The 27,490-nt window shown below is 39.6% G+C and overlaps 2 protein-coding genes and 1 pseudogene across 6 annotated transcripts; 2 read left to right on the forward strand and 1 right to left on the reverse strand.

Annotated features, from left to right (window-relative positions):
* Positions 1 to 2,111, forward strand: LOC109474807 (annotated as a pseudogene).
* A 1,126-nt stretch (positions 2,112 to 3,237) lies between these two features.
* On the forward strand, positions 3,238 to 24,266 carry LOC109475007. Of its 5 annotated transcripts, none has more exons than XM_019775531.1 (15): positions 3,241 to 3,759; positions 8,127 to 8,273; positions 8,605 to 8,703; positions 9,664 to 10,276; positions 13,429 to 13,548; positions 13,973 to 14,278; positions 14,776 to 14,895; positions 15,640 to 15,786; positions 16,089 to 16,240; positions 16,594 to 16,798; positions 19,492 to 19,638; positions 21,471 to 21,591; positions 22,033 to 22,145; positions 22,584 to 22,678; positions 23,341 to 24,266. In XM_019775531.1, exons 1-15 carry the CDS (start codon positions 3,713 to 3,715, stop codon positions 23,426 to 23,428), a joined length of 2,520 nt encoding a protein of 839 aa, XP_019631090.1. In that variant the 5' UTR covers positions 3,241 to 3,712; the 3' UTR covers positions 23,429 to 24,266. The 5 variants fall into 5 exon arrangements, with proteins under 5 accessions (XP_019631093.1, XP_019631090.1, XP_019631091.1 ...); XM_019775532.1 differs by having other exon boundaries at positions 3,242 to 3,759; positions 23,313 to 24,266; XM_019775533.1 differs by lacking the exon at positions 14,776 to 14,895 and having other exon boundaries at positions 3,242 to 3,759.
* LOC109475009 (39S ribosomal protein L41-A, mitochondrial-like) lies at positions 24,062 to 27,245 on the reverse strand. The gene is made up of 4 exons (XM_019775536.1): positions 26,944 to 27,245; positions 25,999 to 26,034; positions 25,600 to 25,664; positions 24,062 to 24,805 (listed from the first exon to the last, which is right to left on the reverse strand). Exons 1-4 carry the CDS (start codon positions 27,038 to 27,040, stop codon positions 24,677 to 24,679), a joined length of 327 nt encoding a protein of 108 aa, XP_019631095.1. The 5' UTR covers positions 27,041 to 27,245; the 3' UTR covers positions 24,062 to 24,676.
* Positions 27,246 to 27,490: the final 245 nt, after the last annotated feature.

Here is a 27,490-nt window from a genome sequence, read left to right on the forward strand (position 1 = left end):
GTTGCCACTCACAACGCCTGGCTTCTTGTTGAAGGAACCAGCTGCAGGTAATCTTATATTTTGATTTTGTACCGACGTCGGATATTTCTCAACTGCTAACTTATAAGTTCAATTGCAAGACTGCACAGGGCACATCCAAATCCAATTTCAGGGTGGCAGAATAGAACATATTAAGGATGAGGAACTCTGTCTGATATTGACATTTACTGCATATTTCATAGCACATTTTCATCATCATTTTATACTTGAAGCGTTTCAAGTAGTCTACACGAGCCGTCTCTTTGTTTAGTGGGTACACGGTACCGTCCATAAATAGCTAGAACCGGCCTATATGATACTAAACAAGCAACCGTTTCCCGTCAGTGTTGTCGCATGTTTGCCTCACAGATATCAGTATGCTACGGGATAGGGTTGATTAAACTTGCTACATAAGAAGAATGAGCAGAAACTTGGCATTGAAAATCCAGTTTTGCCGCCCTGAAATTGCATTGGGTGCCTTTAAAGCTCAGCTCAAGAGCAAGGTACGACACATTGCTGTTTGTCTTTCACACATCATTGAACAGTTGATAAGGTGGACGCCATGGATGTCGCCATCTTAAGCCTGACCGTCCTATTGGTGCTGACTGGACCAGCGCCCGTGCAGCCGGCAGACGTACCGGTACCGGCCTGTAGGACGTTCGGTGAGATCTACTCCAGCGGGAAGGAACTGTGTGAGAAGATGTGGGACCACTCGTTCGCGTACGAGACAAACCTCAGCCTGGCCTTCACCATGTGGTTCTTTGAAGCCGAGAACCCAAATAACAAAGTGGCTGAGAGACTCGGGTGGCCAACAGCTGATGACTGTCACTTGGAGTACTTTCATAAGGTTTGTATAGTCATTAACGCAGGCGATGATATGATATCTGATCCCTAACACGTATTGTAGTAAGTAGATTTGGGGCCATAGTACAGTCATGGAGGCATACTCATGCCTTCATGTACCAGAGTTATCAACCAAGGATTGAGGTTTTTCCTAGAACTATCGCAGAGTGGAACTCACTGTCCCCTTAAATTGTACATAAGAAGCATCCTCACTATATAGCTTTAGAATTTTTATAGTTAGGTGTGCAAATGCTATATATATTGTGTAGCATGTGGTTCGGTAAAGCCAGCCGCCGCCGAGCCGCGTGCCTGCAAAGCTGGCTGCCGAATTAAGGGCGGTTATACCGGCTACCGGTATACAAGTACCCAAATCTGACTGTCAGTGCTTTTCTCTGACAGGACACCCCGGGACCAGAACCAGACAACTTCACAGAGTGTCATCCTTGGCAGGACTACTCCTGTTGTCACCAGAACACCGTGTCCTCCGCACAGAAGATCAAGGAATCGTAAGGCAAGGAGCGGCGCTTGGACCGATGTGGTCCCCTCAGCTCTGCCTGTGAGCGCTTCTTCGTGCAGGAGGCCTGTCTGCACGAATGCGAACCTAACGCAGGTATTACAGAAATCACTTTATCGGTTTATCTGTCAATCTATTTATCTATCCGTTTATCCGTGCATCTATCACTACCAAATCCATCCAACCATAAATATCTATACTATCTGATGTATCAAAAGTACTTGTGTATCGAAGAGACCAAAAAAAAAAGACTGGGCTCGTATAGTGAGATTCCCGTCCTCCTAGCATGGAAGCGAGAGAGAGAGAGAGAGCGAGCGAGCGAGCGAGAGAGAGAGAGAGAGAGAGAGAGAGAGAGAGAGGGAGAGAGAGAGTTTTACACACTTTTACACCCGGCTCATATCTACAACGAGTCGGACCCGAGCCACAACGCGTGGCAGCTGGAGGGCATGCCTATCCGCGCCGACTACTGGGACGCCTTTCTCCGCGCCTGCCGACACGATCGCTTCTGTACCGACGACAGCGGCAGCTATTACCCTTGTGCCATGGAGTAAGCCGAGGTTAAATTTAACTTGAGAAGACAGCCGGAGTCAACGGCGGGCTCGTCGCTGGAGTAGTCATAGCTTGTGTGGTTGTGGTAGTGGTGGGTGGGAAACTTGGTTATCTAATTTTCCGAGAGATAAAGGGGCAACCTGTGTTCGCTGGCCGACCTCCTGTGTTAAACAAACTGGAGGCTTGAGGTATTTGATAGCATAACCATATATTTCTACTCCACCGGCTGAATACTAGTAGTATTTAGGTTAGAATTAGCTTATAGCTGACTTTCACTGAAACGTTTACATGATTAGTCTCTGTACAACAGCTTGCGTGGTTGTGGTAGCAACTTTTGGAACTGTCGGCTACATTATTTTGAGAGAGAAAAGGATGATGATCCCGCGTAAAGCGTTCGTAAAACTATTTTTTCGGTCGATTACTCAGTAGTATTGTGTTGAAATGTCCACTCTATTTTACAAACTATTTTATACAAGAACTTTCGAATACAGTGTGTCTTATCTGATGTTGGACAAAGGCAGTGTGAGAGGTCGTGTTTTAAACATCAAACCTGCCTACGCTTGAAATGCGTCATAAGTTTGAAATACAGAACTTGGGCTATATACAGAAGCAAACCATAATTTTAGCTCTGCATTTAATATACATGTGTACATACAAGAATATAACTTTACAGTATATCAATGTGCCACGACCCTGCATGCGACAAGTACAATGTCCTACTAAAGTACTGTACTAATAAAAATAAGTTGACATACATCAAATTTTCATCAACTTTCGCCCGTTGACAAAAAAGTTTCTGACTGCACTGTTTCTTCATGTACCTGAAGGGCGGCGGAGAACAAAGAACAAAAGGAAAAAAATCGAAGATCCCAGATGAAGGGAAGCAGGGCTCGACTTGCTTGTAACGTTACATGTATACGTATAGCTACCAAGTCTCTCAAAGAATATATGAAAAGGATATTAGATTGAGGCCAAACCTCCGGAAAGTATACAACGCATGATGTTAACAACGACTGCTCAAAATTTCAAACATACAAAACAACACAAAAACAGAACCCCGTCTGTGAAAAAGTCTTCCGTTATCAGAAGCAGAAGAAGGGGGTTCCTTCAGTTCAAAAGAAGCAGGTGTCTTCAGCTGTTCAGCAAACACCTGTTGCAAACCAGACTATTCCATTGCCTGTTGAAAGTAGAGGGGAAGTAAAAAGAACATTAGCGGACACTGTATTGTACCTTTTACACTCATACAGATATAACTATAATCATCATTCTATATCTGAGTTGGTCCAACTAAGATTGGACGACAGAAAAACAAAATTTAGAACATATTTGTACACGCATTTTGTAAACCTAGCACCCCTATCTTTGCTAGTGGACGAACCAGCCCAAAGGTCTGCCGGGATAGCACCCTTAGTGAGTAAACTTTCCGGATATATTGTGTTTTGGAACCCAACACTCAAGTACCTCCCTCAAACTGGATCAAATGTCATTTGCCGGGACCGAGATGTCGCCGTGGACGGACTGACAGCCAAAAGACTTCGCTATTAAACCGCGTTTTAAAACGTGACAGCAGTCCCCGTTTCCTATTAAAACTTGATGATGTTCCGGCGGTTGTGGCGTGCCGAGGGGCCATGACAACGGCTCGGCGTCGCGACTTTGCCGGACAAATTTGTTTTGGTGGGACAGGAAAAACACCGTGACCGTAGTATTGACAGAAGACTGCACAGTATCTCCTGAGCTATACATGTTTTATTGTACGTTTGGCTTTGTGATGAAACAATGTGATGCAATATGACGACTGCCCACCCAGAAAGGAACTGGACACAACTGCAAGAGGGGTAAGTTTTTGAGTGCGTATGCCCCCCTCCCCCTTAATCACACATACGTCTCTCTACCTCCAGTTCTCGGGTTAAAATGTGTGCTACGATAGCACTAAATATTTCTAGGGATACTGTAAGATGTGATCTGTCAGCTATGCCAACATGGGAAGATGTATGATGACTGGATGATATCATGAGAGATCGGTTTCTTGGTTTGATGATATGCTTCTGTGGCCTTTTTGAATTAAGTTGAAAGACTTGCCTGTCATGCACTAGGGACATGTTTTGCTGACGTGCTGACAAGATAGACCAAAATTGATTAATAGCACCTTACTCCAAGGAGTTTTCACTCCAAGCAAACCCAAGGTCACAAATTACAATAGGGTTGGCAGATTAAGGTAATATTCTTTATCATTATCATATTCATATTGTCACAAATCAGACTGAATCCCAAGTGATGTGTGGACATGCCATTCTCATTATGATCATTACTGTGTGGTGCAGTACAATTAAGGGTTGGCATACATAGATATCTAAAGGTTAGGTTTGTTGACTAGACATGTCTTCCTTCTATGTACAACTTGTTTTCTCTTCAAATATGTGTAAGTTAACTTATTTGAAATATCATAGAAGAAGAAATTCTGACAATTGTAGCATGTACAATGTGTGACAGCTTGTAACAATTTACATAAATGGAAGTTGGACTATTGCTCGATAAATAATATATAACGATTCTAAGAGACTAATCTACTTTCATAAGTAAGAAAGACACTCTAATACCCTAATAGCTAGTAAATTAGGTCAACACAAGGGAGCAGCTAGATGTAGTGCAAAAGGATAACACAGTATTCCCCAGGACTTTATACAGAGATTTAGTAAATTTGATCCTAAAATGCCTAGGGCACTCTTAGGCTTCTTGATGGCAAACTTGTTGTTGACATGCTCAGTGGTCATTCCAAATTTCCCACATAATAGCAAATTCTATTACCACTTGTATCAGGCACATGCTTTTAAATTATGGCATATATAAAATAGCACCCCTATTGCCTGTTCCATTTTTAAGAAAAATATACTATTAGGTATCCAGTATTGTTACATCTGAGATGTCCCTGGTAGTTGAACTGTTGTGACCCATCCAAAACGAATAAGAAGATTAGTAACCATGCATCAAATTAAAGTTTAAGAGGAGCCATTTGTCATCGTGCATTATTCATCAAAGACTAGAAAGGACGGGTATAGGTCCGACAAAACACGGGACACGCACACGCCGTACCCACCCATGGAAACCACCAATTAGAAGTCTCCTTTCTGTGGCGTAAGCGCATTGAAATTGGCAAACAATTGGTCCTGATTGTGCGGAGCGATGATCTTTTCTGGTCTGGTTTTTGTATTTATGTATAGATAATGATTGAGATGCCATAAAGAATTCATGATGGCTTAAATCTTTCATACAACACTAAAAGTCACGCAACACTGCAGTCAGGAAGGAAAGTACTACATCTGGGACCAAGCATCAACAATATATATAGTATAATTTATAATGCCACCTTTTATCCTGACATGTACAAGCTGTAGAGATGTGGAAATTGTGACAGATCTACCTTCACACAAATTTCTAACATTGTTGTACATTGTAATCTAAAGCACGCTATATTGCAATATGTCAATTTTTAGACAATGCATCAGTTCTTCAGATTCTATACTATAGATTGTGCAAAAGCAACAAATGCATCTTTATATATTGCATGTGTAGCCACCTTTTTGTTGTCAGTGACAACTGTACTGCTGTAGCTCAGGATTCAGAGCTTGGCCATTTATGGCACTTATGATATGGTAGAATAATTCAAACTTGTATGGCAGAGAGGCTTTGTGCTTAGGGAGAGGACTTTATCTTTTCTGTCTTGTAAGTTACAGATTTTTTTTCATAATTGATATCAGATAACTGGTAGCATGAAACTTTAGACGCACAGTCTAGCTAAGAATTAAGATTTTAAGCCTCGTAGAATATTCAGAACTGTACTAGAATTGCTGTCGTACATATTGCTTTTTAGTATGTAACTTTAGATTGCAAAGGCATTTTGTTAGAGAATTTCATCGCATTTGAAGATTGCAACATGTATTGTAAAAGCTAAACTCTAGTCAAGGTTTTGTTTCTTTACCATTCCAGAGTTGCAAAATTGATGCTTTTTGTTGTCAGGTCCTACAGTTAAGGGGGGTGTTTTTATAGTTCTGCTTTTGCACTTCAAAGCAGAGGTATTGATTTAGCCACAAACACAGTACACTGTGGGGTGATTTGGCCCAGTAGGCTTTAGTGACTGATGCTACGGTGTTGAATTGGTGTATGATCGGATTTGACACAATTCAGTGGCAACCTTGAATGGTATTATTATTAGTAACGATTCATTGGATTCATATCCACAGCAAAATACTAATACATGTACTCACTTTTGGCTACTAAGGCTTTTCTAATGTTAACTAGTAGAATGAAGCTCAATTTTGAAACTGTTGCACCAGATGCAGTAACATTGTGATCATAGCTTTTTTTATTTGCAGCTTAATCTATCATAAGGCACAAAAGAAAGTTAAAAAGAGCTACAACCTAGTCAATTGCATACTAAGTACCAGTAAGTCTGAGTGTTATGTTGTCACATACCTGTACTGATTGAATGCAAGTGAGCTGAAAAAAAGACCATGAAGGGCTATTGTTGATTATCACAGTGTCAAATGGCATGGCTCTTGTCTGTCGTCCACTGGGCATCCAGTGTGCAGTTCTTTCCGTGTTTTTGTTTGTCTTTTCAATGTTTTCCTATTTTTTTCTGTCCTGGGCTACAGATGAAGTATAAGATGTCCAGCTCCTTCATAGAGGTATTGTTTTATTGTAGCAGATATCTTTTGCAGGGCTTCATGGCTTGAAATAAAAAAGAAAAGAAGTGGTATAGATGTAGCCCCTTATATTAATTAGCTACAGTGTAGCTCTTTTAATCACAATAAAAGGATATTTTAGCAGCCCCCTTACTAGATAAGTTATTGGCTTCTTAAGGGGCCAGACAAAAGAATTAATGGTTATTGTAGAAATTGTACCAGAGTCCAGATACCGTGAAGTCTTTTGAATCTTGAAAGCACTTGGACGTACATAAGAATGTCCCTTATGCATGGCAACCATGTCAAATCCCTCCCAGCAACTTAATTATGAATCTAATATTCAGGCACTGCCCCTAACCCTGTTCAGTCCATCATACAAAAGACACAAAGAAATGCTAATGGCAACAAAAAACCTTTCAGTCCCACTCAGTCTATACAGACTGTCTGACTCAGTCACTAATATGATTATTATCTATCTGACAGTCTCTTAATGTACAATGTAGGCTAGCTGAAAACAGAACTTGATGCATGCTATATGTCAATGGATGCCCAAGTTATATACTCATTATATTAACATTCTTGTCAATCCAGAATTGACTGTTACAGAATGTGACCAGTTGTCATTAAGTATGACAGGGGCCTTTGAAAACCAGTTGATAATTAGATAGGATTATGGATAAAATGGGACAAGTCATTTGTTGAGCACGTTGGCAGAAAGTACTAGCGGGTATGCCAGTGTGCAAACCCATCATGGTTTCTATTGGATGTTTGGTCAACACGTTGCATCAGAATTTTTTCTGTAGCATAAGACATGTTATTCTAAACAACATTTGAAAACCATAGATGGGATATTGCCCCTTAAAGACATGAACACCTTAAAACAATTAACCTTAGAACAACCTTAAGTTAAATGATACATTTTATGCACATTTCCTGCAGTCCCAGTATGTACATTCTGTAGACATATATTGCTCATTTGGTGTGATGTACAGCCAGACACTGCTGCATTCCTCAGTGATGCTGGTGTTACACAGCTACACCAGCTTGGCAGTTAAGATTCATGATAATTGTAGAATAGTTTAGGAATTGGATTGTACTTAAACCCAAGTGCACACAATAGAGACACATAATAAAGATCTTAAAAAAAAAACAGTGATGCATGAGAGAACCGAGAGAAAGCACTGTACAATGTTCAGGAGGGTCACATGAACATTGTAAAGATTTAGGGTTTAGCATGAAAGTTCATCTGTGTTGGTAAACTTCATTATGACCAAAAGGGTTAAACGTTCTATCCAACAGGAGTAAATTGGGACTTACGCCAGATTTTCGACTGACTCCATCAGCCTTGTTCACGGGATTGGACCCTTTGACTGCAGCTTCCGGGACGTGACGTCGGAAACACGTGATTGCAGCAGAGGGTTGTACGTGTTGGATAGATTACATTTAACCCTTTTGGTCATGTACAACATGTACGGTTCAGGTTTTTCTGAGATGTTTCATGTATTCCTTTTTGTGTCCTACAGGCTGAACCGTGTGCATAAGGAGCTGGGAGGGAAGCCGAATGCCTCCTTGGACCCGGAGGACAGTAGGCCAGCCAGAGTCATGTCAGCTGGCAAACACAAACACATCTACCCTAGCAGGAGAACACCTCCACAGCTACCACAACTAAGGTACAGCAATCAAACACCTTATAGGCCTTTAGGAACTTACAACTTTTGTCTTGGATTAGCTACACTCATTAATTTTGTCTTGATTGCATTTGTCATACGATCACAAGCTAAGGGCATTTGGGGAGTAATTGTGCATACGTCATTCAAAATGTTTTGTCTTTTTATGGAAAAGGCTGTCTTAGATCCCTCTCAGTGATTGGTTCTGTTCACAGACAATTTGACAACCCGTTTTCTCTACCCTTCTCGGTTTTCTGTTTTTCTTAACTAACTGTTATACCTGTTCAGTCTCTGTTCAGAGCTATTATCCCATGTTTTCTCATCTTTATCTCAGATTAAGTACTCCTCCGGAGTATTACAGCGATGATGATCTCAGGAGAGGGAGGCGGAAAGTCGTTCCACCGGTAAAACCGAAGAGGGACGCTTTCCAAAGGTGAGTTAGGCTGAGAGCCTATCTACAGTCAATATGAATTACAAGGATACAATATTCATGGCAAAGTACATACTATTAGTCTTTTAAAGCCATTTTTATGAGAAGATTGCTGAAGGTACAAATTCATCAGTATGAGGGATAAGAAGTCAGTAATGTCTGAATTTTCTGGGAGCTTTTCAGATTATGTAAGGTAAATAATTATGGTAGACAACACAGGTGGCAGCCAGTGTACATGTATATTGCATTGAATAAACTCTTCAATCACAAGTTTTATTATCGTTATCATTGTTAAATGTAGAGTGCTCCCGGTTCAAATTTGTCCAAGTGCCGTGACCCTTGATTTTGCATGCTTTTACTAACTAGTTGTGGAATTCAGATTCTGAAAAAGTAGATGCCGTTAATCAAGTGTTCAATACAATGATGACTGTCATTGTAACAAAAGAGAACACATGTATTTTATAGAGTTAGCATATTATATAATTTATATACAATGTCATATATGTCAATGTAGATAGAGTCTCTGTTGACAAAGACTCTAATTGGAATTCCTATTGGTATACCAGATCAAAGTCACTACCCTGACATATATATTGCACATACATGTAATTCTACCCAAGATGTACACACACGTAATGAGCACGTCGGCAGAACATACTGTGCCTGCGCAGAACCCCGTATTTTCGCGTTTTTCGTTGGATTTTTGGTCAACGTTGCATCAGAATTTTGCCTGTTGCAGAGGATATTCTTTCCGACATAACATTTGGAAACTACTGTCGAAATGCTAACCTTATATGAGCGAATACAACCTTATATGAGACATTCTGCCAAAATGCTATGTACAATACATCACGGGTTTTGCGCAGGTGCAGTAGGTTCTGCCGACGTGCTCACGTAATGCCCCTTGTATGATGCTGTTATACAAGTTTATAACACTGATATTTCTTGAAAAATTTTCCGTAGGCCTGTGTCAGATGAGGACAGTTACGACAGTGGGGAATCGTCCGATGAAGATCGTGCGTACCCGTACCACAACGGCCCCGCCCCTCCCCAACCGTACCCCTACGGTTACTACCAGCCGCCCATGGTGTACCCCGCCATGCCGGCCTTCTACCCCCAACCCCAACCTCACCACCAGAGAACCAAGAGACGGGACAGAGGGAAAACCAAGGCAAAGGCGAGACACCGTCCACAGGAAAAAGGCGAGACAAGAGTCAAGCACCTCGGCAGTCGGCGAGCGGCGGAGACACACAGAAGTCACCGCGACGCCGCCACGCATACCGTCGAGGAGCGGGGGATCCAGGCAGACGAGTCCGATACCGTCCAGGACGCGAGAGCACTGTCCAAATTCAAGGCGAAGGAATCGTTGAACTACACCCCCGTCCCGAACAATTTTACAGATAAAAGGACAAACTATCCACAGGTAGGGGGTGGGAGGATGGATCCGTTGGAAGTAGGTTACCTCCGACCGAAGCAAGCGCTGTACGATACTGCAGACCTGTACACACATCGGAAACCGTCCCCTCAACAGGGTACCTCGCTGTACCCGTACGATACAGCATTGGACACTTATAAGGTAAGTTTCCCGGGTATGATACTCAACACTAGTCCTTAGGTACATGATTCCTAATATTTTACCAAGTCTACATTCGTAAGCTTGCCAAAGCTTTCTTTCAATGTCAAAATTCTTGAGACCTGTATGCCACAACCATGCCAATGTTGGTTTGTTACAAAAATCAAATTCAACTTAAGAGATAGGGGAATTCTTTTTACACAACCAAAGAGTCTCACCTCGCTGACGTTTCGGTGTCTATCAGACACCTTCTTCAGAGCTTCTGACTGGAGTACTGCATCTCGCCGCTATATGTAGCCGATGTAGGTGGCGCTTTTGCGGCGAGAACACTATCCCAAACGTGGCTTAGTTTGTACTCAACTTCAATCAAATTCAACTTGCAATCTTGTCCCATGTCTCCCTAATCGTACAGTTTTCCATAAGGTAATTTATGATAACCGTTCTCTCCTTGTACATGTATATTATGCATACATAGGAGTGGCAATCAGTATAATACCTTATCTGCTACTGTATATTTAAGTATACCCAAATACGTACCTGCATCTTGGCCTGCGCGCCATTCAGCTTGTTTCTCTTCCTCGCGACATCCGAACTGTCGTGATTGCCTCTGAGCGACGAGACACTGTAGGTATCTTTGAATTTGTACGCATCTGTTTGATGATCCGATAAGTCCATGTTGAATTCCTTAGACAATTGCACGGGAGGCTTAGTTTTACGGCAGGTAAATCTCAACAGTTACCTTTCCTGCAAGCTAATTTGATGGATACCATCAAACTGAACGTTCGGGAAATCCACTCACGTTCCCTGCAACTTTTCAAATTTTAAAGCGGATTTTCCCCATGTCAATAGGGGATCAAACTCCTTCTTAATGGACACGTGAATTGGGCAACGTGAAAGTAATGAATCGATTGTCATCACTTCATTGCAGGTACCAGCCTGGTTTATTCAACTGTGACTTAATGTAAGCTATCCATAATTATGAGGGTTTTATTTTGGGCATCTTCCAGATAGATGCTGTTAAATCTTGCATCATGAACAGCTGAAGTTAACTGATAATGAAAAATCTTGCTTAAATTACCTACAATACAAGAATAAGAAACCGTGGTCACTTAAGCTGTGATCATGATCCGTTTCTGAAGGCCTTGATGTAATATGTAGTAGCAGAGTCTTTGTACTTCCCTCCCAGTCGCATGTAACAATGCCTTGGGGAAGAAAATGGCCTGAATCTTATTTCTGCATTACCACACATGGCTTGTTCTTCTGAAGACCACATCAATCAAAGCCCATTAGTGGCCATTATCATCCATTCAATTTGTTTTCACTCCATACTTATGGTCATTTGATGTCACTCGTAAAAATGTAGGTCAGGGGACATCCACCGGACTAAACTTGCAACAAGCCATCTGATTGGTGGACATCCCTGATTGATTTTTACTTAAAAGTACTGGTACTGTCATAAGGTACTTATTGGAAAGCTAAGCTGCTTCTGCTTCTGATCTTATAATTGGTAGAATAATTATTCTGGGCTTTATCCGTTGACACACAGGTTACTTTCAGTGTTAAACATAGATTTTAACTGAAGCGATGTCCCCAGACACCAGTAAGGTCAGATTAACGTACAGTATTAACCCAGCACAACGGGTAACTTCTGCATAATCTCAAGTTAAGCCTTGGACTGTATCTTTTAATGAAGGGTTTAGCTATTTTAGGCAATTTATTGAAACATATGTATCATTCTTAACTGGTACTTTCACGCAAATTCAATAGATGCCCCTTTGTCTCCTTAGGAGGTATAGGCTTCACAGGGCTTAAAATGTCACTTTTTAGGGAATGCATCATTTCTTTTATGTACAAGAAGACTTTCCTGGAAAAAGTACCTAATACATATAACCTCTAAGAAACATTAGAAAAATGGCCCATTCCACATACTTTTGTTGAAAGTTTCTCTGTTGCTAATAATTAAATGATACAATTGGAAACTAGAGTTCCCCGATCTCATACCTTCGCCAAATGATGTTAATCTTTATAACTGACAAAGTTTAGATTAGATTATTCTCCCCTGATTTAAGAAATAGGAACCTAATTTTCATGAATTATATCATTTTATCATAATCTCAACCAAAAGACAGTCTTATATTAACAAAGAATGCATTCTAGCATTTTTGTAATTGTATACATAATACATAATTGTAAAATTTTCTCATTAATTATGCAAATTAAGTCATTATTAGCATAATCAACATCTTCCTGTGTTTCTCTCGTTGTCAATTACCAATGTCACAAGCTTCAATTGTCCTATCATGGAATGCAGCTGATTTATAGAATTTCCCCATAAATTATGCAAATTACATCCATATTTGCATAATAGTCACATAATTATATTAAGCATCATGTAAGCTACCTACATACCAAAAATCACGACGATCCGTCAACCGGTTCTTGAGTTATCCCCTTTTGAATATTTTCAAGAATTTATCCCTGCAGTTCCAGAGCAAGCCGCTAGGGGGCCTAAACTCACGTCACTTCTTTCCCAGCACAAGAGCTACCTACCACCTAAATTTCATCACCGTAGCATGTCTAGATCATGAGATATCAAAACCGGAAGTTCAGCTGCAGTACCATAACAAGCCGCTAGGGGGTCCAAAATCTAATCATTTTGAGGTCTCATCAAGACCTACCCACCTACCAAGTATCAAGACAATCCATCAAGGCCTTCTCAAGTTATCGTGTTTACAGACAGACAGACAGACAGACACACACACACACACACACATACACGAACGCCCCTGAAAACATAACCTTCTTGGCGAAGGTAAATATGAAGTGAAGGCATTGATAATTCATAAGCTGTCAATGATGGCAAAAATATCAACAACAGCAATCAAAATCTTGGGCAGGAAAATTAAATGCCGTCATCCTATGCAACATTATTGTGAATGTAGACCTATACGATGTATGTGTGTACTAGTACTAGTGGTGAAACCTTGAAAAGTCCTATATGGCCTACATAATGGCAAGTAATTGATTGAGGTGTTTTGATAAAAGTTTGAACCATTTTAGGCAATGAAAATTTCCTTCCTCGCTTAACTGTCACATAGACGTGTAGATACAAAAGACGACCACAACCAAACACGATTCATTGCTGCCTGTTTCAGTACATCCATCCAGACCAGCACAAACCGTCCTACAGCCCTGTTGTGAGGCGCCCCCTGGCAGATCCTGGTCAAGCTGCAACCGCCATCCAGAAGACATTCAGGGGATACAGCACCAGGAAGGTGATTACAGCTTAATGTATATAATTATGTATCATCTAAATACCATGTTGGTTATCTGAGTTACACAACTGGAAGGAGGAGACTCAGGAAAGGTGGACAAGTAATCATGAAGGCTGATTGTTGAAATATTCTGTATACATGTAAATATAAACTGATATAGCCTAGTACTGTTGATTAATATTGCACAGATTAATACTTATCACTTCTTATTTCATCATTGTAATGGATATGTGTAAATCTGAGTCTGAAAATCTCTACCTATTGAAATTATTTTTTGGAACCAACTTTTTCTTCTTAAGCCATGGTAGGGTTGTCTTTTTTTCAGGTTTCATTTTGAGATGTTCATACTGCCTTTTCTGTCCTACCGGTATATGGCTTTTCTCCCAATCCTGTGTACATGTATCTTGTTGCCATCATTATTTAGGGACCTTCTGTTGACCACACAAGACATGACCTTGTAACTGACCTTGACAAACAACCCAGCAAAAACAAGACAGTCAAGTTTCGCAAACAAACCATGAAGCTTGAACCGTTGACCCGACAGAACACCTCTCACACACAAACCACGTCCTCACGAGAAATAAGCGACTCTGGGCCCTCCCAACCTGAGACATCTGCCCTGGATGAACTGTTTGCATATGACATGGCAGAGGGCTACATTGATGGATACCTGTCTGAAAGTCTTATACCTAAGGCACTCACAGATGTACTGGCCCCTGAGACAACTGCGGTAACTCCCAAGCCATAATCCCCATCCTAGTGTAGTCTACTCTTTCTAGGAACAAAGTCTTCATAGGCCTTACATTGTACAGCTCAGCTTAAACAAAGTACTGCTTTCAGTAGATACATGTAGTATCAGCTAGTCGTGGCAAAACAGCCAATAACAAGAGTAATCTAACTGTATTTAAACCATGGCTGTTAAAATCCTAACCTTAAAACTAAGTGTAGAAGAAAATGTCAGAGCTTTCCTTCCAGCAATGTTGGTGTCATGTTAAAAGTTGTCACAGGTTTCATAATAGTTTCAGACTAGTAGATAGGTAGGTTGTAGTACATAACAACTGTCAGATTATAGTGTTTTTGTAGAAGTGTAGATAGAAACAGATACAATTGCTATGCATATGAGATTTACTGACATTGTCTTCTTGTGTGCTATTATTGCTATTCTGAGCAAAACTTTTATTTTAAATTAATGCTGTTAATCATCCCACTGCACCATTCCCTCCATAGAGACTTCACAATGACCGCGTACTCAGGAATTTTGTGGTCAGTTTCGTCAACACCTTCTTGGACGACGAGGCCATTCCGGACGTCCTGATCAGCGTCCTAAAAACTGACCCGTCCAAAGCGGTAACTTGTCCACAAGTGGTCACGTTATTAACTTGTGCTGCCATTGAAGTTTCCATGTTTATATACGTACATGTACTTTTCTGTGGGTGTCTGCCTTCATCAGAAATTTATTTCTATTTTGTTATTCGTAACACCATAATATAATTTAAATATGATTATTGAGTGATTTTTTCTATAATACGAATTTCCTTATAGGATTTGTGTAGTGAAGTGAAGTAATTAAACAGTGGCAATAATGAGTATTTCTAAGTACCGAACATTGTAATACCAAGTACAGTGTTTTTAGGAAAAGTTGATCCTTTTGAAAAATTGAAGTATTCTTTTATTAGAAACAAAAAAGAAACATTTGATTTTATCAATGACATCACAAATATTATAGCAGACCCACAGAGCAATGGCAGATGCTAGTTAATAACTTGGTAATTTGTTGATAAGTTACTATAAAAGAGCACAAGTTAGCTTGTGATCTTGACAACAAGACGTCCTTAGGGATGGTAGTCACACTACACAAAGGACATCTCTACAAATCTAATGTCAATGGCACTGGCTTATAATGTATGCACTGCAGCGATCTTTGAAACAGTATCTGGATTACCTATATTCAATGCAGTAACTGTGTTACGAGGTACATTTTGTAGACTAAAAAAGTGGGAAAAGTGAAATACAGACTGTTACATTTAAAGCAATTTTTTTCATAAATGATAATTATTGGCCTTCCCTGGTTTTGTTCTCCTCTTTCCTCAGGGCATGTCAGCAGCCTTTCACTTCCACTCAGACCGCAGGTTTGCGGAGAACTACGTGGATTCTCTGGTACAGGAGATGATGGAGGAGGAGTTGGTGCCGGACATTCTCATCGAGGTGTTGTCTGAACACGGCAACGAACCCGCACAGGTGACAACCATGCAACAACCATGCAACAACTTTTTTTTAGGCTTTAAACTTTATAATTGCAAGCTCTTGCCCAAAGGCTAATTGTTAAACATTTGACAAATGTTTCAAAGAAAATGGTGCAGACTGGTAGGTTAAGTTTTATGAATTATGATAATCGTAACCTGAAACAACTTTTCCTTCTTTATTAGAAGTTTTATTGGCAGCTACTGTCCTTGTTTGGAAGGTGGTAATGAATACCTTAATCATTCTAGAACATGAATAAAGAGCTAGGTTTACTGACAAGTGTTTTCCTTATTTGGAAGGCACCTGTGGTCTACTCTCCACGATTATCTCATGGCCTGACGGCAGCACATGAAGACCTGGCCGCCGGGGTTACAGAAGACTTCCTCAACTCACAACTCAAACCACAACTCAGGGATGTTGTACTGGAATCCAACAGGGAACTGGTTGACAGGTAATAGAACATGGTCTCATCACTGAAAATGGCAAAGATGGCAAGGAAAACTTGCCAAAATACAGTAATTCTAAAAGCCTGGAGATAAAAAGTAGATGGAATCTCTGGCGAGTATTTGCCTTAACTATGCATGTGGCAAATTTCAGGTTTGAAGTAAAAATGAAAATTTAAAGTTGAATCCATTTGACCAAATATTATGGCAGGAGGAGAAGAAGATACATGACATGAAATAAAATATTTCAGTCCTATACATGTATATCAGTATACCTGTAGTATTGAGTGATATATAATAAAACAACATATATCCCTCCCATAAGCCGATGACATTCAAAATTATGTTGTTTCCCAAACAGGTACTTTGCTGAAAAAGCCTTTGATCCACGACTAATCCGTGATGTCTCAGAAGACCTCATGGAAGAAGTGGTACAGGAGGGGACAGAGGAGGCTATACGAGGTGCCATATCAGACATGGTGGGAGACACCATATACCGCGGCGCCGCGTACGACTGGATGATGGACCTGGCCACGGACGTGATCGGAGAATTCATGCCTGACATAGTAAGCACGAGTCTGTGTCTGTTTAGTAGGAATAGACTTACACAAATTTTTCATTCAGATGATCTTTTAACATTTGATTCACACATTCAGATGATCTTTTAACATGGAATATTTACCAAGTTTCAATACAACAATGATATATTGCTCAGAAGTGTTCAGAAGGAGGGGGGTGCAATGCACCAATAGGGAACTTAACAAGGAAAGCCATGATATCATTTTTCAATCTAAGCAAAACAAAGCTATCCCAAGAAATTGGACAATGTATAGTCAAATAGTGATCAGGTAGAGTGTGCACAGCATTCCCTACCCAGTCTACACAACACCACACTTACTTGCATTGCCTGCTCCAATGGTCCCGCTGTCCATTGCGTCGTCTCGTGCTGTGTCACGTGACTGTCATTGTCGGTCTCCAACCGCTGTTCTAGCGACATCCTGCCGACAACACCAAATGTAACCGAGGGATGACGGTTCTTCCAAAGACTAGCACAGATGGAGGATGAAGAAAGGCACACTCAGAGACAAGCATTCTGTGCACAGTGGCTCAAGAAGGCCACCGAGCCAAGATGACAACCGTCGTGACAATTGCTATCAGTCTGCTCACGTGTGCTCCCAGTTGACTGAAGGGTCTCATCAAGTGAGCTCTGGCAGTGTGTCAAACTGCCTACTCCTGCCCGGGAAACCTCCCATCTTTAATCTCCCTCACCTCCTTCATGGAAAACTACAGGTAGACTGCTGTCAACTGGTTGACAGCGGCTCTGTAATTAAATTGTGCATCAAACAGCTTGGTCCACCAGCTAAAACCTTTCATCTGCATATATATTAAGTAACAACGCTTTCTGGTCAGGGCTTCATTACATTGTGTGGTAAAAAAATACTGTATGCTTCTACCTAATCTGTTTTCTTGCACAACATAAATTTTCTTAGAATGTAGCTATGCTCAAGTACAAGCACAGTCAAACTCAACATCCACTCTTGGGACTGAGGAAAAATGCTTGTTGCCTGCACCAGAAAAGAAGGTCTACATATAACTAAGTATGTAATGGACAGGAGTGTTTTGATGTGGCTTACATGTAAGACTGAAGGTGGTTGTTTTTGCCAAATGGTTGGCTTGAAAGGTTTGACTGTACAAACCTAATACAAAAGTCAGGACCTCAGAAGTAATTGATGTCCCAGTGGACAAAGGATGGCCAACAGCTCCATCAAACAAGCAAGTGCCAGACATTTAGTTTAATTTTGACTACATAGAAAGGTGGCTTTACCACATGGAAAAACAAGATCATTACACAAATATTTTCAAATGACACTGGGTGTCTGGAAACTTCCAAAGACTGTTACATGTACAAGTTACATGTTACATGTGGAAGAGAAAAAAAACATGATCCATGCACTGTCTCATAGATTCAGAAATACCATGATGGTGGTTGAACAGGCAATGACATTGTAATGACAAACTGCAAGGAAGAACAAAATAATACTCAAAATTGTTCTTTTTCACCTTTTCATCCTCTCTGTATATGTTTAACCGAAATGGTGGTAAAGCTACATATGCACAGACGCAGTAAAAAATTGTATGCGCTCTTCTAACTTATTCAAGAATAATCATGATCATATAATCATATAAAAATGGACTAGTGTCACTGTCTAGGGGACTTGTTTATGCCTTTGGCATATTCATTACTTTCTAATAGGTACTCAATAAAAATATCAACTCAATCAGGCAAATCATTTGGGAGTTATTGGCTGGAGTCCACAATTAAATCGCTCTTGCATAATTAAGTTGCTGCCTTTTCTTAACACAATTATGACGCAGTGATAGCACAATAATTATTATGTTATTCGTTTGAACCCAAAAGAAGCCTGAAGAATGTACCAACCTTATTTACTGTGTGAAGTGTGGGAGGCTGCCTGGCTTCATCTTCCTGTAGTTTACCAGTCTGGACTATACCTTTTTCTACCTATTTTCCACTGCATTTTCTGCATTTGTCACAGATTGTATGCATGCTCTGGAGAAAATGACAAAAAACAGCTTGGGCACTCACAGGGGAGGTCTTTATGACATATGTAGAAACATGAACACGCAAACATGGGAAATAATTGCCTGTGTTCACATGCATATTAGCTAGTAACAGAACGTCTTAATTTGAAAGTCCATCCAGTGTCATAAATTCACATAATTCTGCCTCACTGGTAATACAAGTAGACTCTATCAAGTATACATGTACATCAACTCATCTTGCTGCTTTTAGATTCCCTGTGTTGATTTTGACAAAATGGTTAAAAAGAGAACAGGGGGTGAGGTTGACGCATTCGATCAGGAACGGTCTATTAACTATAATCATAGTAAGTTAACCTTACCTTTCCGACCTTTGTGACGGCTGTAAGTAGCAGTAATGGTATAAAGGCATCGATGAAAGTTAGACATCCAGGTAATACCAACTTGAAGATAACAGTTAAGGTACTCAAGCAACTGGATCTACATTTTGAAAATGGACAGATGCATGCTTCAGGTAGCATCCACTAACCTTTGTCAGTGACTACATTGTTTTTGTATATCCACCCAGTTGCCTGAGTAACAGGTACTGCTACCTTGGCTTCTCTTACCTGGATGTCTATCCTTCATGAATGCATTTATACCATTATATGCAATTTGCAGTCATCAGCGATGGTAATGGTGTCAATGATTGCCCTGCTAGGTGAGAGAAGCTGTGTTTGACGTGATTCTGGAGCAGATGATTGATACGGAGATCGTGTCGGAGGTTGTGGAGGAGGAGGCGAGAAGCACGTCTGCGCAGGTTCTGGAAAAGTACGACAATGCCGTGCAGAGGAGGGAGCTTCGCGAGGTACGAAACACCTGTTTGTTTTCATACTGCACACATTGTAGTGAAAAGGTTTCATGTGCACTGTACGTGCAGAAAAAGACTGTAAGATTGTTCTGCGTCAATTGTGTTAAACATAAACAAAAAGAGTTGGCTAAATGAAACTTTACATTTTTTCCATAATGTATGTGTTTTTAGACATATCTGTAATTTTGACAAACAGCTGAAGGTGATGTAAAATTTTTACTCTTCATCCAAAAATACTCAATGATTGTTCTGCACACACGTCATGTGTGCTATCAGCCCATGTTAAATGAGTTCATGTTTATCATAAAACTGATTATGAAACTACATCTTTGTTGATATTATGATAACCAACCTTTAATGAAAGGCATGTTCAGCACCAAGGAGAGCCCAGCATGTGTGTGACACTTTTTAAAAAGAAATTATATTAGTTTTCCATTGGAATGTAAATTGATTTTAATTTGTAGAGACTTAATTTCAGGGTAGGAGCGGAAAGTTCATTGTAATGCAGTTAAGACAGACCATACACTCACAGTGTGATGAGTGCCCTATTAGAGGTCACTGTCACCAAACATAAAACCACTGAGAATATTTCACATTTTAGTACTTCAAAACAGCTGTTTCCAATTGCAAGACTAAGTCTTCCAATGGATGACAAGTTCAGCACCAAGGAGAGCACCACAATTCCAGATTTCTGGAAGAGGTTGCTTTATACGGCAATTGTTAAGGCTTTGGGTTGATCCTTATGACTACAGTATTCTGCAATACTTGATAACATGTCTTCTGTTCCCAGTCATGCTTTCCTCAAGGTTGTGACTGTGAGGTAAACACAGACTTTTACATGCATGATTGTGTCTCTTCACTGCTATGGGGCATGTATGCACATGTATGATGATCACTTAACACACCTAATTTAAACTCAGAGTAATAAAGTCAAATATTAATGTTAACTAGAATATGGCACAATATTCAAATCATCAAATTTACAAACATCATTTGTAAAGATGGCATAATAATTAATACATGCAGTAACAAATTTGGATTACACTGTTTACACACATGTTGCTTTGCAAAATATGCTTGAATGTAGTGAATGACTGTATAGATAAATAAGTGTTTGTGCATAATGACACACAAATGCAATGTAGGCACAGTGCCACATAAGTCTGTATCTTTTCCACATGCCTTCCACAGAGCGAGGAGAAACATAAGGTAATAACTTAAGAGTCTGACAGTATTCAATGTTACATACATTCTAGACAGCACAAGCAGAAGAGTGCATGGGCCATTTGTTAGAAATGTTGACTCACCCCCCATTTCATAGTTTTTTTTACAAATTTTTGTAAATTATTGCAATACACAATGTTACAGTATTATTCCACACTACACCAAAGTATTTTGTACCGGTAATTTCTCCCTTTATGGAGCTTCTGGCAGGTTTTGAATGTCATTGAGTGCTTTATTGATTGGCACTTGTGGAAGCTGATCAATACAACTTTGTCCTTGACTTATAAAGATTGAGTTGATACAACAGTGTTGAAGTGTTTTGCTCAACATTGTAGGGTCTGTCCCTAGGCTGGTCAGGTGAATTAGACAGCACATTTATTTCAGCACAGAGTAGAAGGGACAGTGGCTTATAATATACATGTACATGTAAGTCTTTTACAGTAGATTTCTCGCCTTCCTGTGTTGCCTGAACATCTTCATATTGTGACTCACATCTACTCTTGCACTCCCTGGTTGATGTTTCTTACGTTTCAACAGTAGCATGTTGTATGTACTGTATACCACTAAAAAGCATTAATTTTGTTATCCTGCTTGCATGTGGCTAGGTGGCCTCCCGTGCCAACAAGAGACTGCTAGACGGGGTGTTCCTCCACCATTTGCTGAACCTGTTTGCCAGGGACGGCCAAGTCATGAGCAGAGAGGACCTGGCACTCAAGTCTCTGGACGGTAAGACTTTTCCACTGGGATAAATAATTTGTCCCACTAATAACCTCCTTGGTCCAACCCTGTATTTTGCAGTACCTATGATGTATGGTTTGAATCCATTGATTTTAGTACATGTACGTTCTAAATGCCATCTGGGTAAGTGGGGTGTTTATTATGACTCATAGAGTACCTTGGACAATGGTGGGGCTATTAGTTACCCTGTAATGAAGAATAAGACAGCCCTTCTCTATATGTTAATGTACGTAGCACAGAATAGACTACTAGAAAAGTTCCCCCTTCATAAATTTCTGTTAACATGTAATCTTTTTAAACAAAACAACTATATTTTAGCCATTATTCAGCCATGCAGTATACCTAATAGTATGTATTCCAAAACAAATTTTGGTAGCATAAGTTTGTCATCTACCTGTATATCATTTGGCAATATGATTCTCTCCCCAGGCATCATTCTGGACAACTTACTGAAACAGTACTTCATGGTCAGAAACAGTCGACAGTTCACGCTGGATAACTGGCCTACAAAACGACTTCACGAGAAAGTCGTGACTGACACGGTACGTGTTGCACAACTTTCTCTTCATTTTCCCATGTTAGTTACTAATGGTTACTTAGTGAATGATATCTAAAGCAGTTGGTTTTATGTTTAAGAGAGCTGCTACACCTTAAGCTTGTTTTCCAAAACACTAAGAAAAACAGTAGCTAAGGGTATATGCCCATATGTCATCAAAACTTAATGCACAGCTTCTGTATCAGTATAGCCAGTATAACAGCCCTGCGGTGTAACACACCAGCTTGCTAATACTGATAGCTTTCTAATACATTGTACTACAACATGGGGTGTAGTACCATTTGACCAATTACCGGTAGTGACAAAATGTATCATAATCTGATTGGTCAAGAACTTGATTGACATTGACGGTGTTTGAACATTGGTTGGTAGAACTGTACAGTTTGACGTAATCACTCACAATGTACATTACTGATGCCCACAGGCAGTAGATGTGGTACTGACTGAGTTAGGCCAGCAGTTGGATGAAGACATGGAGGACCTACATGAGTATGAGTGGCAGCTAGAAGATCCAGACAGGTATGATGTGCATGTAACATGTCAATCAATCATGTTGACCTCCTGTCTGAAATATCCAATGCAAAGTAGATAATGTTAACAAAATTCCTGTTAACCAAATTCAATACTGAGTATATTTGGGGCTAGTAAACCCCTCCCTGTATCATATGAAATAGAATTTCTATTCCAAATATCCTGAAAAAGTGAATAACCTTCACCAATTCTTGTTAATGGCAGTTTGGAATCAAACTGTACTAATGGTATTTTGGGTTAGTACCCCCTCCTTGGATAACATTAAGGTCTGCTATGGAAACAGGAAGGCCATTAGGCAAGAAAGGAAAAACTGTACACTCAATGACTCATGTAATTGGTCTGCTGAGGGCAAATGTAAAGAAAATTATATACATTTCTGCAGTACTGTAGATAACCAATTAACATGGTCTGTCTCTATTTCTTGCTGCTGTGTGGTCAAATCTACCCGGTAAGTGTTGAATCTGCATGGCACGAGTAAACATCAGGAAAATGTTTTGTGAACATTATAAACATTAAAATGCTGCTTGCTTTTTTTTGCTCTTTGCTTGGGGCAAGATGATAACATTATCAAGGGAAATTGTTACATTTAGTGATGTGTGCATGATTTGTCTTGTTCCTTAAGTTTCCGTGCTGGGGGTATGGATCTCAAGGAGTGGCTCGGCAAGCTCAACGTCTCTCCAAGATGATACGAGAAACAACACCCCAGGATCGACTGTAAGAACTCCAGCTACAATTTAATACAAACACTTGTCTCCTTGCATACCTGTGTGCTATCTAGGTACAATAGTGATGAGGATCAAGGTATAGTCTTTGCCATGATGGCACCAGTGTCTTTGTTGACTACAAAATGTCTATCCCAAGACTAGTGTGCTTTGTGAAGTGCAAATTTCCAGTAACTAAACACTCAATAAAACACTGGTTTACCAAGCTGCTATGCATCATAAGCTCTACTGTAACAGTAAATGAGACCATTACGTTAGAGCTAGATGTATTTATATTCTTGTACAAAGAATTCTTTTACGTATAATTGAATGTTGTATAGTGTATGTTGTGTGCAAATTTAAGTGCTTGCCAATGTGTTAATTCAATCAAAGGTTTTTGTAGAATGCATACTATAGAAAGAGATTTATTACTGTCATCTTGGTCAAAACTTTTATGTGATACATTGTTGTTCTTTGTAAATGTAAGTCACTCTGTATGTCAAATGTAAATGATGGATTTTGTAGAAAGCTATATTCTGTCCTTTTAATGATACCCAAATCAGGGGTATGCATATAATGCATCAAAATAGGTCCATGTGTAGAGAAAGAAATCTCTATTTTCTTGTTGTCTGTACATCATTTTAATGTACCATGTTATCTTTAAAATTGCAATCTTTTACTGAGAAAAATGACCACTAATTATAACTGCAAACTATTTGTGGTAGACTTGCTGCAAGCATATCAAAGAATATTAGTGACTATTTTTCTACATTCCATTTATTACAAAGTCTTCTGTCTTACCTGTGATTCTTAAGTTAATGTGTGATTCATGTTGTGATTGAGAGATGAATAAAGAAATAATTGCTTACAAAGTCCTTTTAACATTTTATTTTTTGTTAGATATTATGTGACTAAAATTCACTGAATAGACAATTAAGCTCTTCAATACACATTCTTTGTCTTTCTAGTAAAAAAATGATCTCCCATTGGAGAAACATATACACATAAACTATATATAGCTTTCACTTCGGTATCAAAACACAAAGTTGCTGTCCTAAACTTACAATGTTTTCTGAAAAACAAAAACAGTGTGCCATCAAATTCTATCATTCTTATATACAATACTAGTAGTTACTTTACATTGTGGACATGATGAGATGGTGGCTATTTAGGTATTCTTTGGTACTGCAACTGCAAAAGGAGGTCAGTTCTAGTGCCTCCCCTCAAATCTCCTGCATTCACAGTGACAGATCAAAACAAAATTTTCTACATTCACGATATGATATCATTCTGATATCTCCCCTTCCTTGAACTGTGCCTCTATTTCCGGAGCGCAGCAGACGTCAAAAATGTCCTTCGGTGTGACGGGATCACAGTGGACCTCGGGAACTTTGGGGGTAACGTACGGCTTCAGCTGGAACAGTGAGAGGCACAGTTTTGTAATGCAGCTATTTTAGTGGCAAAAGCAACATGCATACACATCAAATCCTTATGCCTCCTTTGAAGAATAAAGCAAAGTTACAGCAATGTTAGATTAAGACAATGGTTAAGACTCAGGTTTCAATATAGATGTGTGTCTTCAATGTTCCAACATCAATGTGTGCCCAGTCCTGCGTGCAAATGTGGTCACTCCAACGAAACAGCTGTACACTACTTCCTACACTGCCCACTCTACACTGACGAACGCATTCACATGTTATCATCTCTAACTAACATCCTGCCATTTGACACAAACAACGTCACCGACAACACCTTATGTTCAACCATTCTCAGGGGTAACCCCTCATTGTCGTTTGTCAACAACTGTAAAATATTTGATGTGGTTTTCAACTTCATTTTGCAGACAGGACGTTTTGTTTGATTAAGTTGACTGATTTTGATTTGTACATCAGCTCATTATGTACCTTTGTCATTTCTTCTTCTTATTATTACTTTGTTTTATTGTTTCCTTTTATGTGTGAGGAGAGGGCTGAGATAAGTTTTATAACTTTTTGCCCAATCCTCGAAAAAAATAAATGTGAATAAAATAAAAATGTACATTACCTGAGTGTGTGCATGCCTGCATGTATATGTGTGTTTGCATTGATGCATGTTTACGTGTGTGTGCTTGCGCGTGTGTATTTGTGTGTGCATTTGATAACAGCACTCTTTTTAGTAAGTTTAAACTACTTACATTTTCAAGTTGAGATTTATCAGAAAGTTGCTTACCTCAAATCCTGTCAGGTCAGGTAATATGTACTGTGGAATGTAATTCCTCATTACAATCCTCTTGCCTAAACATAAAAAGAAAAGTTTCTGAATCCCTATACAATTAGTTTCAACTACATGGACATCAACAATTACCCATATTTGCAACTGAGTACTTTGAGGACACATACAAGCAAGGACATTGTGTCCTTGATACAAGTAATCTACATGTTGCAATATAATGCCATGAGAAAACTTACGTAAGCACAGTGTACATTAATGCCAGAGTCCTCATGTTTTTTTTTTAAATCACATCTTGATCTTTGGCTACTACAATAAACAATACAGTGATTGATAAGCTCCATTTATGATTAATCATAAATTTACAAAACTACCTGAAAAAGGGACCAAACCTCATACCTTTCTTGAACTGGACCAGTTCAGGTGCACCTCTCCCTACAAGTACAAATCATTATATTTATTATCAAAGAATAATTCTTTTCTTTTCAAGGATAGCATTTGAATTTTCTAATCAAATGAAATAAACAAATTTATACTTTCACTTGACTTTTTCTGTTTTTTATCGCAATTAAGACCAAAGCCTTCACTTTGTGCACAGTTATAACATATATCGATGTATATGTCCTTGACATAACATGGTAGTACATGTAGCTGAACGTATTTAAATACACATGATGATCGATGATGATGAAAAAAATATATCCAAGACACAGGCACATATAATGGGTGTTTTATGTGTTGAAACAAAGTAAAGTTAAGTTCATCTATCTACTTAATTAACTACAAACAATGGTGAGCTTTGGCCACAGCAAGTAAATTTTATGGATGACATCCGCCACAGACTACAAATCTAATGCAAGCAGGCGGAATAAAAAACCAAGGTGGGCTGGAAAAAACAAGGTTCCTACAATTTAAAATTTTGACTCCATCATTGTACAAATGGTTTTGATTCAGTAGGAACATCACATATACACAGTCAGCATCACATATCACTGCATCAAAGTAAGAAACAAAACATTACATCAGAGCCTTTTCTTTTCTCCTCTCTTCATAGATATCTGCCATCCACCTTCCAGCATGGCAACAGACATCTTTGCCCATTTTCGGCATGTTGACCACAGTCAGAAGGCAATTTTTTTTTCCAAAATCAGGCGATAATTAAAGCGCGCTGATGTCATCCATAAAAATTACTTGCTCTGGCCTTCATATGATTTGATCAAGGAGGTTATAGGGCAGATATAACCTTGTATTGTATAAAATTTTGATTATGAGAGGCCTGGCAACCTAAAACCAGCCCCCCTCCCCACATAATATTTACCACAAAATCAATCTGAGCGTACGCACCCATGTTGTTGTATTTTGTTCCCATTTTACTGTTCCATGGTCTACTTCTGTCTGCACCTCTGATCAGACCTCTGATGATCCGTGAAACTAGAGGCATCTTCTGTTTCTGCGAACCAAAACTGTGCTGTATCTCAGCACTCGGCGCGTCCGCATGGAAGGGTCACCAAAGGTCATCCAACGTTACAAATATGCAGCTCCTGATTTGTTGTCCACCAATTCAAAGAAGGATTTGGGGAAGAAAAGACAGCCAATGCGTACGGACCGATTGTCACAAGGGCATCATAATGCAGAACGTACTAGTAGCTTCTAAGATTATATCCCTGTTTAACAGAAGATGTATTTTTAGAGTACTAAGTACTAACTAAGTATACTTCGAAAAAAGTCAGTGTCTGCACTTATGTTCAATTCCGCATGGTGGCGCATTTTAAAGCCCTCATTGCATAGTGGGCAAAAGTTTCTGAAACAAAACCCATATGCCAAATTCCTAACTCGGAATGGTAAATGTTGTAGTGATCTACAAAAGCTACACAAGGCAGGTAATGAAAGG

The sequence above is a fragment of the Branchiostoma belcheri genome, unplaced genomic scaffold (genome assembly GCF_001625305.1).
Source record: "Branchiostoma belcheri isolate BF01 breed outbred unplaced genomic scaffold, Haploidv18h27 scaffold32, whole genome shotgun sequence".
NCBI lineage: Eukaryota > Metazoa > Chordata > Leptocardii > Amphioxiformes > Branchiostomatidae > Branchiostoma > Branchiostoma belcheri.

Excerpts from the sequence above, each read along its gene's own strand:
- LOC109475009 (XM_019775536.1), bottom strand. The coding sequence starts at position 27,040 with ATGCCTCTAGTTTCACGGATCATCAGAGGTCTGATCAGAGGTGCAGAC. Across the intron at positions 25,665-25,998 it reads ACTGGTCCAGTTCAAGAAAG|GCAAGAGGATTGTAATGAGG; the intron begins GTATGAGGTTTG and ends TTTTATGTTTAG. Across the intron at positions 24,806-25,599 it reads CTGACCTGACAGGATTTGAG|CTGAAGCCGTACGTTACCCC; the intron begins GTAAGCAACTTT and ends TCACTGTTCCAG.
- LOC109475007 (XM_019775531.1), top strand. The coding sequence starts at position 3,713 with ATGACGACTGCCCACCCAGAAAGGAACTGGACACAACTGCAAGAGGG. Across the intron at positions 8,274-8,604 it reads CCACAGCTACCACAACTAAG|ATTAAGTACTCCTCCGGAGT; the intron begins GTACAGCAATCA and ends TCTTTATCTCAG. Across the intron at positions 10,277-13,428 it reads CAGCATTGGACACTTATAAG|TACATCCATCCAGACCAGCA; the intron begins GTAAGTTTCCCG and ends TGCCTGTTTCAG.